The sequence below is a fragment of the Fukomys damarensis genome, unplaced genomic scaffold (assembly GCF_012274545.1).
Source record: "Fukomys damarensis isolate Sample0158 unplaced genomic scaffold, DMR_v1.0_HiC HiC_scaffold_23, whole genome shotgun sequence".
NCBI lineage: Eukaryota > Metazoa > Chordata > Mammalia > Rodentia > Bathyergidae > Fukomys > Fukomys damarensis.
The window spans coordinates 36,687,560-36,700,310 of NW_022900935.1; the positions used below are offsets into that span (position 1 = coordinate 36,687,560).

Below are 12,751 nucleotides of genomic sequence, written 5' to 3' on the forward strand. Positions count from 1 at the left end.
AAAAAAAAAAAAAAAAAAAAAAAAAAGAATACTTCTGGGTAGACTATGAACCCAAAGAATTAAATGATTTGCGTAGAGGGAGAGCAGAGGAGAAACTTTAGAGATGCTGTCTGCATTTAAGAATAGAAACAATAGGCTTTTTGAATAAAAATCTGCCCTGACTCTCAGATTAATATATTTTTCAATACCCTAACACTATATATGCTCAGGGCTCTGTATTTAATCTCCCCAGTATCCTCTAGGGTAGAGAGTATTGCAAAATAGTGAAATAGATGGTTTCAGAGAGGTTTTGTGTAACTACTCATTCAACTCATAGTACATGGTGAAGTCACTTTATGAATGTTTAGATTTTTATTCATTTATTTTATTAGTGTATGTTTAAGTACACAATAGTTCCATTCATTTTGGGGAATTGGTATACATACATCTGTATATTTATTTATATAAATATAGGTAATATCTTGAATTGTTTGATCCCTTTACTCTTCCCAATAGTTTTCATCATACCAAATTGGGCTTGCATGGCATGAATCTGTCCCTCTGAAACAGGATATATGATCCCGGGGTTCATGAGAAGGTAAGAATGAGCCAGTTGGGATCATAGTCACTGTGTGATTCCCTAGTCCGAAGAGAGCAGACTGCCATTTGAGAGGGAATTGATAAAACATACAAAATTAAAATGAAACAAAGTCAGGACCAAAAAGGTATCATGCAAGATTAAAATCATGTGAATGATGATGTGCATTAGTTATTTTAATGTCTTCCAAGTACATTTTATTTTGAATGATATACTCAGATAGCTCACATGGTAAGGTATAATGGAAAAAACATGTAGAGGAATGGCTGAATCCAAAGAATAAACACACAGCTGCAGAGGTGAGGAGTCAAAGGGGTAAACATATGCCCCATCCCCCAGGGATCTCATTAGAGTACGAGTGACCATATACGGAGAGGCCAAATGAATCTCACTATTTGCAAAAACCCACAGTAAATGAGACAATGACAAATCAATAATAATTAGGCCTGTAGGTTTTTATTGACTCAGATGTCTGAAACCAAATGTCCTGCTCTGAGATTCCCTGAGAGGCAGAATGAAAAGATTTATAGACATGCACTTAAAAAAAAAACTATCCTCTAAGAGCAGTGATGATATTCTGAAATGGAAAGTCACTAGGTTAGTGCAGACTCTTGGCTTTGAGCTAAAAAGGATGTTCGCAAGACTTTTTGTTGTAAATGTTGGTCCTGTTGGACCAGAAGCAAAGAAAGCTCAGAGATAGAAAAGTGTATGTTCGTGTTCTACCCCTTATATTGTTCTGGCCTATGGCCCTGGGAAAATCCTTTCAGAAAACAATAATATCCTAAAATAAGGTGTGAGTGTGGGGCTTTGACAAACATTTTTTGAGTTGAGATATATAAAGCATCTGGCTTCAGAATCACACAACAGTTTTCATGTGGACCCAGTCCTGCCTCTTCGCCTCTGAATGGTCTCCTGTGGAGAGCTGTGAGTGATGCCTCCCTTCTTGTCTGGTGGTAGAGGGCCTACCATCTCCTCAGGAGAGGGAGCTGCTGCCCTGTGGTGATTGAACCTTGTCCAGGTGGTAGCTTATTCCTCCTGACATGATCAGAGAGAGAAAATTTTATAATGGGCATGAAGTGTTACAGCAAGAAAGAAAGAACTTGTCCATACTCAAGGCTGCTTTTATCCCCACAAAACACATAACACGCACACACACACACACACACACAGGTATTCACCTGTACACAAAGCAGGCGTTTTTTTTTTTTTTTGTGGTACCAGGGATTGAACTCGGGTCCTTGCACTTGCAAGGCAGGCCACCGAACCGCTGAACTAAATCCCCAGCCCCACACAAGGCAGTTTTGATTCTCTACATTTCCTAAATAATATTTCCATATGAAATTTGCATTTAATAAAATAATTTCACTGCTATGGGGAGGAAAGAAAGATTGAAAACCACTGCTCTACTTGTTTATTTCTTTACACTCAATTTGGGCAACTTGCAGAAACTTCATGGGATCCATGGAGATGTTCCCAGTATCGTAAAACTACACCTAGAAATCATAAATCATAAATAGTCTGAGATAGTCACTTTTGTTGGGCCTTGATATCCTATACTTTCGTTCTACCATTATGTAAGCCATGCTTTTCGCCTTTAAAACTATAGTGAAGGAACAACAGCCAGAAGTAGAAAAATGTTGACCTCTGTATACTCACTTTCCTTAGTTGAGAGCTTTGAATCCTTAGAGCTTTAGAAGGCATCATGTTTAGGTACAATAAGGCTAACCAACTTCAATCCAGGTGCTGGGCAATAAGATTTAAAACAACAAAGTAGTTATCATTACACTGATTTTATGAATGGGACAGTTGGATTCAAAGAGGTTAATATGTGTGACCCAGCTAGGACAAATAACACCAAGATCTGAATCGAGCACTGTCTTGATTCCCAAGCTCATCATCTTATGCCTTCTTCTCACATGAAGAATGAGGGGCCTGGTCTGGTTCCTTCATTAGATGAGGAAACTAAGGCTTAAAAAGGAGAAAGAACTTGCATAATGTCATTTCATGGCTTAGGAATAAAAATCAAGTCTCATCTCCTGATCCAAGCTGCATTCATGTCTTCAAGACCCTTCCTTTACCAAGTTCCTATTTGGATTCAGAAATATATATTTGCCTCCTTTTGTTATCTCATCATCATTATTGCAGTGAGGAAGACTGATGTTAGTAAATCCTTTATGTGTCTACTATATTCTATAGTTCCCAAAATGTCACATCTTAACATACAGTCTTCTTCTTTGCAATAACTGAGGTAGGTTGGACAGGGATTTTGGTATCTGTTTTTACAGATGAAAAGAGGGTAGTTTCAAAGGTTTGAATAACTTGAATTACCTATCTGTCAGGACTAAAGCCTTTCCCAGATCTGGTCTTCTGACTTCAAATCTTATTGCTTCCCCGTAGGACATTGGCACTAGGGTATTATTGGAGAGTGCAGTAGACTGGCTTTTCTAGGAGTAGTTTCTTTGCTGGAGATTTTGGGAGTCTGGGTCTGATATGGAAGTACGATTTTTTTCCCCTGCAGAACAATTGGCTCCTAACCCTAGTCCTTTTCTAAAAACAAAATCCACTTTTCTTGCAGATGCCAGAGTGTATATGCATATTTGAACAGTCACCTGGATCTGATTAAGAAGGCTCAGCCTGTGGGTTTCCTCACTGTTGATTTACATGTTTGGCCAGATTTCCATGGCAACCGGTCTCCCTTAGCAGATCTGACACTAAAGGGCATGGTAAGTAACAGCTTGTCCTTGCACGAAGGTGAAGGCAGGCCAAAGCACTAAAAAGTTTGGAAGAAGCAAAGTGAAGAGGAAAAATAAAACAAAACAGGCCACTAGCACACTGACCTCTTGGAAATGCGTTGCTGGTGTGAAGGACCTTGGTGTTCCGAAGACAACCTGTTGAAAGTTCTCATTGTTCCTGAGCCAGCCTTAAGCACGTTCAGAGTAGTATATGTTCAGCTCCTTCTGCTGCTTTGTCCATGGTGGTTGGAAGTTGTGCCTATGTAATTTGTGTATTTACGTCAGTTGATAAAGTCATGTTTTTTATCTCCATCCACCTGGCAAATTGGTGGTAAATATTACCATCCATAGTTTTGCTTGTCATGGCCACAAGTCATGTAGCCTGAGTCAGGGCTCTTCAGAATCTGTACCAATATTTTTAGGGTTTCAAATTAAACTTTGGTCAAAAATAAATACCATTAATAACTTATGATGGGTAATAAATTCAGATCTTAATAAGCTTTAAGGTCACTCCCAGTACAGATTCTGGGCCTTCCTAGAAGGTCAAAGATGAACTTGGTGGGCAAGATTACAACCACTTATCCAGAGGCTTAACTTCATGGAGGCCAGGAGGACTAGGTGGCTGGGAGCAGTCTGACCAGCAAGAATATCTGAGAATGAATGAAACAGTTTAAAGCAAGACCTAAGTGTGAATTCCAAGGGTCAAAATAAGAAGCCATGATTACCAAATCCAGGAAGATATCAGGAAGTTTAGAACCAAAGCAGAAGGAGATGAAGGGGTAGTAAAAATAAGCACCAGAAGCAATGCGAGGCATAGATAGGCATGAAACCAGCAGGACCTCAGGTAAACCCTGCAGCCTTCAGGAAGTTCAAGCCCCAAAATACTACAGCATGCAGTTGGTTTTATTGATTATTTTAAATATTTTTATCCTCAACAGGAAGATCTGAACTTTGTTTTCATTACCTAGTTGACATAATCAACTTTTGCTAATGAAAGAGAGACGTGGGCAAAAAAGCAGAGAATTATACATAACAAAATTTCCATTTTTAATGTTTGTCTGGAGACCATGAAACATGCTTCCAGAACAGATAATAGCTAGGTCTTCTCATTCAGCCTATGGTGACAGAGAGGACTGTTCAGAGGGCCGTGTGGTCATGGGCTTAGCTAGGAAGCCTTATTTTCAGATAACCAACTCTGTACAGATGGGGGGTAGGGTAATAACACATTTTATATAGGTACAAACAGGAGTATTTTAATGAATACTAAAGAACTTATGGAGTTAAGAGACTTGTCCATTTTTTAAGATGATCCCAAAACAGAGCGGGGTAGCGCAGTAAATGATCATAGCTCTGGACCAGTTCAAATCTGCAGCCATCCCTTGCCAGAAGTCATAACCAGCCTCAGTACCAGGCATCATGTCTCACCTGACTTCCAAAGGAGTCTGTGGGCTGCTTTGAGGAATGCCCACCTCATTTGAATAAGTATGTACACACTAAAAGAGGCTTCTTGCATTGGGGTATACGCCCAATTATATCCAAATCTGCTCTATTTACTCCTTAAAGAGTTTTAGTGCTTCACTCAGAATCTCTCTCCTTACTTCCAATTTTGAATAAATCAAAATAATTTTCCTGAAGTTCTTCTGTAAGCATGTTACTGTATATCCTTTTGCCAGAATCTACAGTGTTATTAAAGGTTTATGCTGGAAGCTACAGTGTTACTGCATGTTAGACCTTTTGGTAGTCACATTTCCAGTACTCATTCAGTAAATACTCATTGGGTATCTAGTGTGCCAACCAATGCTGCAGATGCAGTGAGGCTCAAAAATTCATTCATTCATTCAAAAAAATTCCTTAATTCACAGGGCAGGTTTAAAGTGCATGGGGAGAAGGGTTTCATAAAATATTAAGAGCATCTAGAATTGTCAGGATAATCTCCATATGGCAAAAACTATGTACAGTTTCTTCTTCTGGCTTCTGCATCACTTCTCTGGGCACATAGTAAGTGCTTAATGATAATCTGTAGGCATCATTGTGATAATAAACAGGTTATTTATTACTCTAGGAAGAAATAAACATATGGACAATTTACTAATACCAAATGAATTAAATAGTTGCTTATTCTTACTATCCATAAATACTTACTATTAATATTAATGTCATAGTAAATTAAAATTAAAAATAAATTAAAATAAGTTTCCAGCCAAATGTGGTGGACTATTTCTGTAATCCTAGCTCCTAAGAGGATGAAGAAGAAGGATCATGAGTTCAAAATCAGCCTGGGCTATATAATTGAGTCTTTCTCAATGAAACAACATAAAATAAGCTTTCAGGTCCTGTTATATCAAGGGAGTTCTAAGAGTAATGAGACACAGTTCCACCCGTCAGGACTATTACTATCTTTAGGGGTAGACAGATGAAATGCAATGGGAAGGTGTGCAAACGCTAGGTGTCACCGTGCAGGCCATCTTGATGCTGTAAGAGATTGCACAGCCGTGTCTTGGGAGCCAAGGAAGGCTTCTAACAAGAGGGACATTGACTCTGAGCCAAGTAAGGAAGAGGGTTTAGAGCCAAAGGAGTCATGGTATATGCAGTGTTCTAGCAGGGAAAGAAAGCTTGTCATGTGAATGTCTGTGACTGAGCTCCTCATTTCCTTGTCTAATCTATGACAAATTGAAGTTAGTGCTATTTCTTAAAAATAAAAAAGAAAACATTTTCCTAGTGAACCTCTGGACTCCCTGAACTTCCACTCCAGCTGTACCACCCTCTCCTGCTTCTTCACCCTCCTCTCCACTGGTTGTCCTCTTACCTTTGTGGAACCCTCACCCATTCCATACATATGTGATGATCGCCTATTATGTGCTGCCTATGCTAAGTCCAGAGACTACAAAAACAAAAAATACTTACCCCAAGTTCACAAGAAAGTAAGAAAGATCATTATTGCATGAGTGTGTGTGTAAATCATCACTACACACGGTGGTCCTTGTAATGTAGAATAGACATCTGTGCAAACTGAAGGAAGTGCTCAGTGTCTCACTTTGAGTATTTTTAACTTTATTGGTACATTTAATGTACACAATATAATGACATTCACTGTTGGAAATTTGTTCCTGATTTTATCATGAAGGATTTCAGTTTTTGACCATTTAGTAGGATATTGGCTGTTGGTTTTTCATAGATGGCTTTTATCATAATGAGGTAGACTATTCCATTTTTCTGTAGAGTTTTTATCATGAATGCATGTTGGATTTTGTCAAATGCTTTTTCAGCACCTATTGAGATGATCATATGGTTTTTATCGTTGGCTGTATTAATATAGTGTATTACATCTATTGATTTGCATATGTTGAACCATCCCTGCATTCCTGGGATGAATACTTGGTCAGGGTGCACGATCTTCTTGATGATGTTGTGCATTCCAGTGTCATATTAAGGATTTTTGCATCTATGTTCATTAGTGATATTGGCCTACAGTTCTCTTTTTCAGTTGAGTCTTTTTCTACTTTGGGGATCAAGGTGATGCTTGCTTCCAGGAATGAATTTGGTAGTATTGCTTCCCTTTCAATTTCATTGAAGAGTTTAAACAGTAGTGGCAGTAGTTCCTCTCTAAATGTCATGTAGAATTTAGCAGTGAAGCCATCAGGGCCCGGGCTTTTCTTAGTAAATTTTTAATTACATTTTCAATTTAATTAATTGATATTGGGTTGTTTAGAATTTTTATGTCATCTTCATTCAACTTTGGTAATTCATATGAATCTAAGAATCTGTCCATTTCTTCTGTATTTTCAATCTTATTGGTGTAAAGTTTTTCAAAGTAGGTATTGATGACCCTCTGGATTTCTGCTTGGTCTGTTGTAATTTCACCCTTTTCATTCCTAATTACATGTATTTGTGTCTTTTCCTTCCTTTTGATAAGGTTAGCTAAGGGTTTGTCAGTTTTGTTTATTCTTTCAAAGAACCAACTCAGCTTTGTTGGGGTTTTTTTGCGTTGTTCTTTTAGCCTCAATTGAACTGATTTCTGCTCTGATCTTTATAATTTCCTCCCTTGTTTGAGCTTTGGGTTTGTCTTGCTCTTCTTTTTCTAGAAACTTGAGATTCAGCATCAGGTTTTTTAATTGAGCTCTATCTGTTTTCCTAATATGTGTGTTCAGTGCTATGAATTTCTCTTATAAGACTGCTTTCATTGTGTCATAGATTTTGATATGTTGTATTGTCATGTAATTGTAAGAACTGTCTAATTTCTTCTTTATTATCCTCTGTGACCAATTGGTTATTCAGGAGTATGTTCAATTTCCATGTGTTTGTGAAATTCTTGAAGTTTCTTTTGCTATTGATTTCCAACTTCATTGCACTATGGTCTGATAATATACAGGGGGTTACTTCAATAATTTATTTGCACTTACTTAGACATGTTCTATCAGCAAGTACATGGTCTATTTTGGAGACCGACCCATATGCAGCTGAAAAGAATGTACATTCTGATTTTGTGGGGTGGAACACTCTGTAAATATCCGTTAAGTTCATTTGTTCAAGAGTTTGATTGAGTTCTAGTATTTCATTTTTTATTTTCTGTCTAGCTGATCTATTTATTTGTGATAGTGGGGTATTGAGGGCCTCCATTACTATTGTGTTAGTACTTATTTGATTTTTCATGTTCATTAGTATTTGTTATATATAGTTGGGCGCAGTAGTGTTTGGTGCATATATATGATTGTCATCTCTTTGTCTTGGATTGTTCGCTCTACAAGGATGTAATGTCCTTCTCTGTACTCTTAATCCATTTTTGGTTTGAAATCTATGTAATCTGCAAAGAGGATAACTACTCCTGCTTTTTTTTGGTGGGGGGGTTCCTGCCACATGGAGTATTGTTTTCCACCCTTTAACTTTGAGTCTGTTAGTTTCTTTTTGAATTAAGTGTGTTTCTTATTTGTAGCATATTGTTGGATCTTGTTTCTTGACCCATTCTCCCAATCTATTTCTTCTGATTGGCGAATTGAGACCATTAACATTGATGGTTATTACTGATATGTATTGACTTATCCTTGTCATAACTTTTTTTGTTGTTGTTGAATTTTTCCCCTTTGCATTTAATTTCTTGTCATGCCTAATGGATTCATTTTGCTGGGCTTCCTGGAATTGTAATCCTCATTGTCATTTCCTAGGACAATGTTTAAACATTTTTGGAGTGCTGATTTAGTACTCATGAAGTTCCTCCAGTGCTGTTTGTTATGAAAGTATCTTTTTTCTCCATCAATTTTGAAAGACAGTTTTGCAGGGTACATCAGTCTGGGTTGGAGGTTATTTTCCTTTAGGGCTTGAAATACATCACTTCAAGCTCTTCTTCCCTTGAGTGCTTGTGTTGAGAAGTCTGCTGTAATTCTGATAGTCTTTCCTTTGTATGTGATTTGTTTTTCTCTGACTGTTTGTAGAATTTTGGGTTTCTGGAATCTTAACTATTATATGTCTATGTGCAGATTTTTTTTTATTATGGCTAATTGGAGTCCTATATTCCTTGCTTATCTGTACATCATAATTCTTCCCCTACTTGGGAAGTTTTCTGCCATTACTTCTGTGAACAGTTTTTCTATGTCGTCTGCACTCTCTCCTGTTTCTTTATTGACTCCAGTAAGTCTTATATTATTCTTCTTTGCATCATCTAGCAGCTGTTGGATTGATTTCTCATAGTTCCTTACTATTTTTAAAATTTTTTTCTTTTCCTGTTCACTAATTGCAATCTTATCTTCTATATCTGAAATTCTATCTTTGCATTGGCTCATTCTACTGTGTAAACTTTCAATGGAGTTTTTAATCTCCTGGAAATCTGTTTGTATCTGTTTTATGAATTCCTATATTGGGATTCCATCATATTCCTCAGCTCCTCTATTTTTTTATCTGTGTCCACTCTACATTTATTAATCATATCTTGTACTATGGGCACAATCTCTGCTGTTATCTGAGAAATTATTCCTGACTTCATTTTTTCCAGATCCTCTTTGGTTCCCCATTCAGGGAGTACAGGGAGTAAGTATCAGATTGTTCCATCTTGTTTCTTTTTATGATTGCCTTAGATTATCTGGAAGTCTTGTTTGGGTATTTGTTTCCATGTCTTCTCACTTCAACAAATGAAGCCTACTGTGCCTTTATTGAGATAATTTTTTGCTCACCCAGTGGTCTTCAACTCTCAGCAAGCCACGAACAGGCCTTTTCTCTGCTGCTCACTAGTACATCACTTCCTGGGTTCAGACCACTGATGCTATGGGGCAGGCCTCTGACTGAAGCTTTTGTGCCTCTGCAGCTCTTTCCTGGGAGGGCTTTGATTGGGCAGGTTTGTCCTAGCCTCTGGGGTCAGGGCAGTTCCCTGACCAGCGCTGGGCTGGTCTGAACCACACTGCTGTTCTCCATGATCTGTGCACAGTCACCTATGCTATGGGGTGGGCCTCTGACTGAAGCTTGTGTGCTTGCTGTGCAGCTCTTTCCTGGGTGGGCCTTGGCTAGGAAGGTTTACCCAAACCTCTGATGTCAGGGCAGATCCCTGGCTGGGATCTGCTGGCAGCCATGCTAGTCTGAACTATACCCAAGTCTTTTTGTAAAGTGTTATCTGTCTGGTAAACATTGATGCAGCCTTTCTCTGGTTTACTGGAAAATACCTGTGAAGAAAAAAAAAATGACATAAATTCATTGCACCTTTGAAAATTAAGATGATATTCAACTAGGAAAACTACCTAGATATTCCCAAAGAGAAGATTTTTGCAGAATCTGAGGAATTCATGCAACTTGTTTGATAAACATAATATAGGACATAGCAACAAATCATACTTCCACCCTGGGGTGAGTTTGGGCATCTCCATTTTGAAAATATGCAGTCCTTTCAAGCCTGGCTGTCCCTCATGGATAGGTTTTATGGTTTATGGAGCATTTTGTGAAGCAGTTAGTGAGTTTGCTTCCTTGGATTACCTCCTCCCACAAAAGCCATTCCCTGTGCTCCTTTCAGTTCAGTTGGTTTGAAAAGTGCCATGCCAAGAAGCCAACTGGGCAGGAGAGTGAGTCAGGATGAACAGCAAGGGCTTGTATTTTAAGGCTCCTGCCTAGAACTCTGCTTCTGGGTAGAGTGGGAAGCACCCTGGCAGCTCTGTGAATTTGGGGGAAGGTTTATTTTAGGGTTGAGGAAATAGCCAAGCAGTGGTGATCTGATTCAGTCTTACAGTGCTGTACAAACAAAAAACACTGCGCTCTGGTAATCAGCATCTAGTTGGAGACACTAAGAGGTAAATCCAAGTGTACCATGGCTGGACTGGAGAGTAAATCATACTGGGAAACACTGAAGATGCATAGATCCTTAATTAGGGACGGCTTTAAAAACTAACAGTAAGTCCTACAGGAAAAAAAAACATATAAAAGAAAATGTATCATTTGAACACTTAGTGAAAGCCCGCTTTTAAAAAAAAAGTATTTACTACTGAAAACAAAAGAAAATATTCGAGAACATTTACCATATTTGAGAAGATCTTTAAAGACATGTCTTTATGAGATAGGGCAGAAACATGCAGGAAGAATGAGATAAGCAAAAGGACAATAGTAAAAAGAAAAAGCAATGACAAAGATAACTCTGAATGCAAAAATAGAATTGAAACCTCTATCAAAAGCAATTAAGTGTGTAATTCTCACTGAAGAAAGTAAGATCAAAACAGTCATAAGACATAGAGTGGACTTTAAATTTTTTCTATTAAGAAACATTTTAAGGAAAGCGTCTCTACTCCAACTTAGATTCCAGCCTTGGTCCTCTGGCCTTAGTTCCTTCCCACTCTTCACCTCCTCGACCTTTCTAGCGGCTACCTGCTTCACTGCTCAGCCTTTTCTCAAAATGCACTGCCAAGAAGCAAGATCTAGCAATATGCTGCATACAAGAAACACACTTAATTAAAAAAGAAATTCACTGAAAGTCAAATTGACTGAAAGTCAAAGAATGGAAGACAATACTCCATGTGACAGGAACCTGGAAATAAGCAGGGGTAGCTATCCTATTTGCAGACAAAGTGAATTTCAAACCAAGACTACTTAAGAGAGACAAAGAAGGCCACTACATCCTTGTAAAGGGAACAATCCAAGAGGAAGAGATGATAATATATATGCAACAAATACTAGTGCACCCAACTATATAGAACAAATGTTAATGGACATGAAAAATCAAGTTCCACTGCCTTGAGAAAAATTCTTGTCCAGCCACAGTCCACTCTGCACCCCAGTTAGTAAATGGATTGAGCCCTTCATGAAATTTCAGGGAAAGAGAGAGGATGGTATAAATGTCACTTACATGCACATAGTGGGCACTGCAAGAGCTAAAGGAATGTGGGCCAGGGATTTAACTCAGCGGTTCTGTGACCTGCCTTGCAAGCGCAAGGACCTGAGTTCAATCCCTGCCCCCCACCAAAAAAGAAAAAAGAGCTAAAGGAATGTCTAGCTCAGTACAACTCACTGAAAAAGTAAGACACTTTACAAATGAGATTTGATTCAGTCTTCACAAAAATGCCTTGAGGTACTACATCCCTGTTTGGCAGAAGAAAAACTGGAAGCTCAGAAGGTTAAAAATCTCATACAGTGTCATGCCGTGAGTTAGATCATCAAAATTCAAACCCATGTGTCCTACTCCAAAGTTCATCATCTTTCCATTCACATACACTTCCTTTCTAAGTGCAAAAACCTCAATGTAGTATTTGGGTAAGTATTTTATATCTAAGATGTTGAAATTCGCTACAGTTGTTTGTGTATTTTTGGCCACTGTATGCAATATTCCCACATCTCTAAATATTGTTTTCTTTTTCAGTTCCCTTAATTACACAATTGGTAAAATAAATAAAATGTGCTTAGCATTTCAAGTCTCCCGTGGGACTTCCCTGAACATTTGATTGTTGTGCCCAAACATTCAAAGTAGCCATGTGCATATTTATAAATACTTCTTCCACTTGTTTCTTCCCTGCTTCCACTCCTTGATGACGCCATGCACAGCCATCGCAAAGCCCCACCTCCCCTGTGCATTCCCAGGACTCCTAGGGTACTATAGCCACCTTCCTGTAGGACAGCACCTCCTGAGGCCTCTGCAATCTCCCAATCAGTGCAGATGGCAGGCATTCCTTGGGAAGTTCCGTCTGGGCTGACTTTAACATCAAGTCCTTGGTATCTGAGAGGGAACCAAATAGGCTTTAATACTTCTCTGACCTTCTTGGTCTCCATTTGCATATCAGGTGAGATGTCAAGGAAACAGGATCCCAGGTCATGGCATCTTTGTACTTCAGAGAGGAAATTCTTCACTAACCCACATTTCACAAATGTGGCTCTAGTGCTGGTAGTAAGCGAATATAGGAAATGGCTGTGCTCACTTCTCTTTTGATACTTCACAGCTCCCACATATCATGCCTCTTCTGAACTTTTTACTAGGAATAACTTTGAC

General features: G+C 38.5%; 1 protein-coding gene across 6 annotated transcripts in view; it reads left to right on the top strand.

Annotated features, from left to right (window-relative positions):
* Positions 1–12,751, top strand: part of Fggy (FGGY carbohydrate kinase domain containing) — a 420,052-nt gene that overhangs the window by 294,192 nt on the left and 113,109 nt on the right. For all 6 annotated transcript variants that reach the window (XM_010610466.3, XM_010610467.3, XM_010610461.3 and 3 more), the window contains one exon: positions 3,153–3,300. In XM_010610466.3, the coding sequence (XP_010608768.2) occupies positions 3,153–3,300 (148 nt within the window). The remainder of the gene's footprint in view (positions 1–3,152; positions 3,301–12,751) is intronic.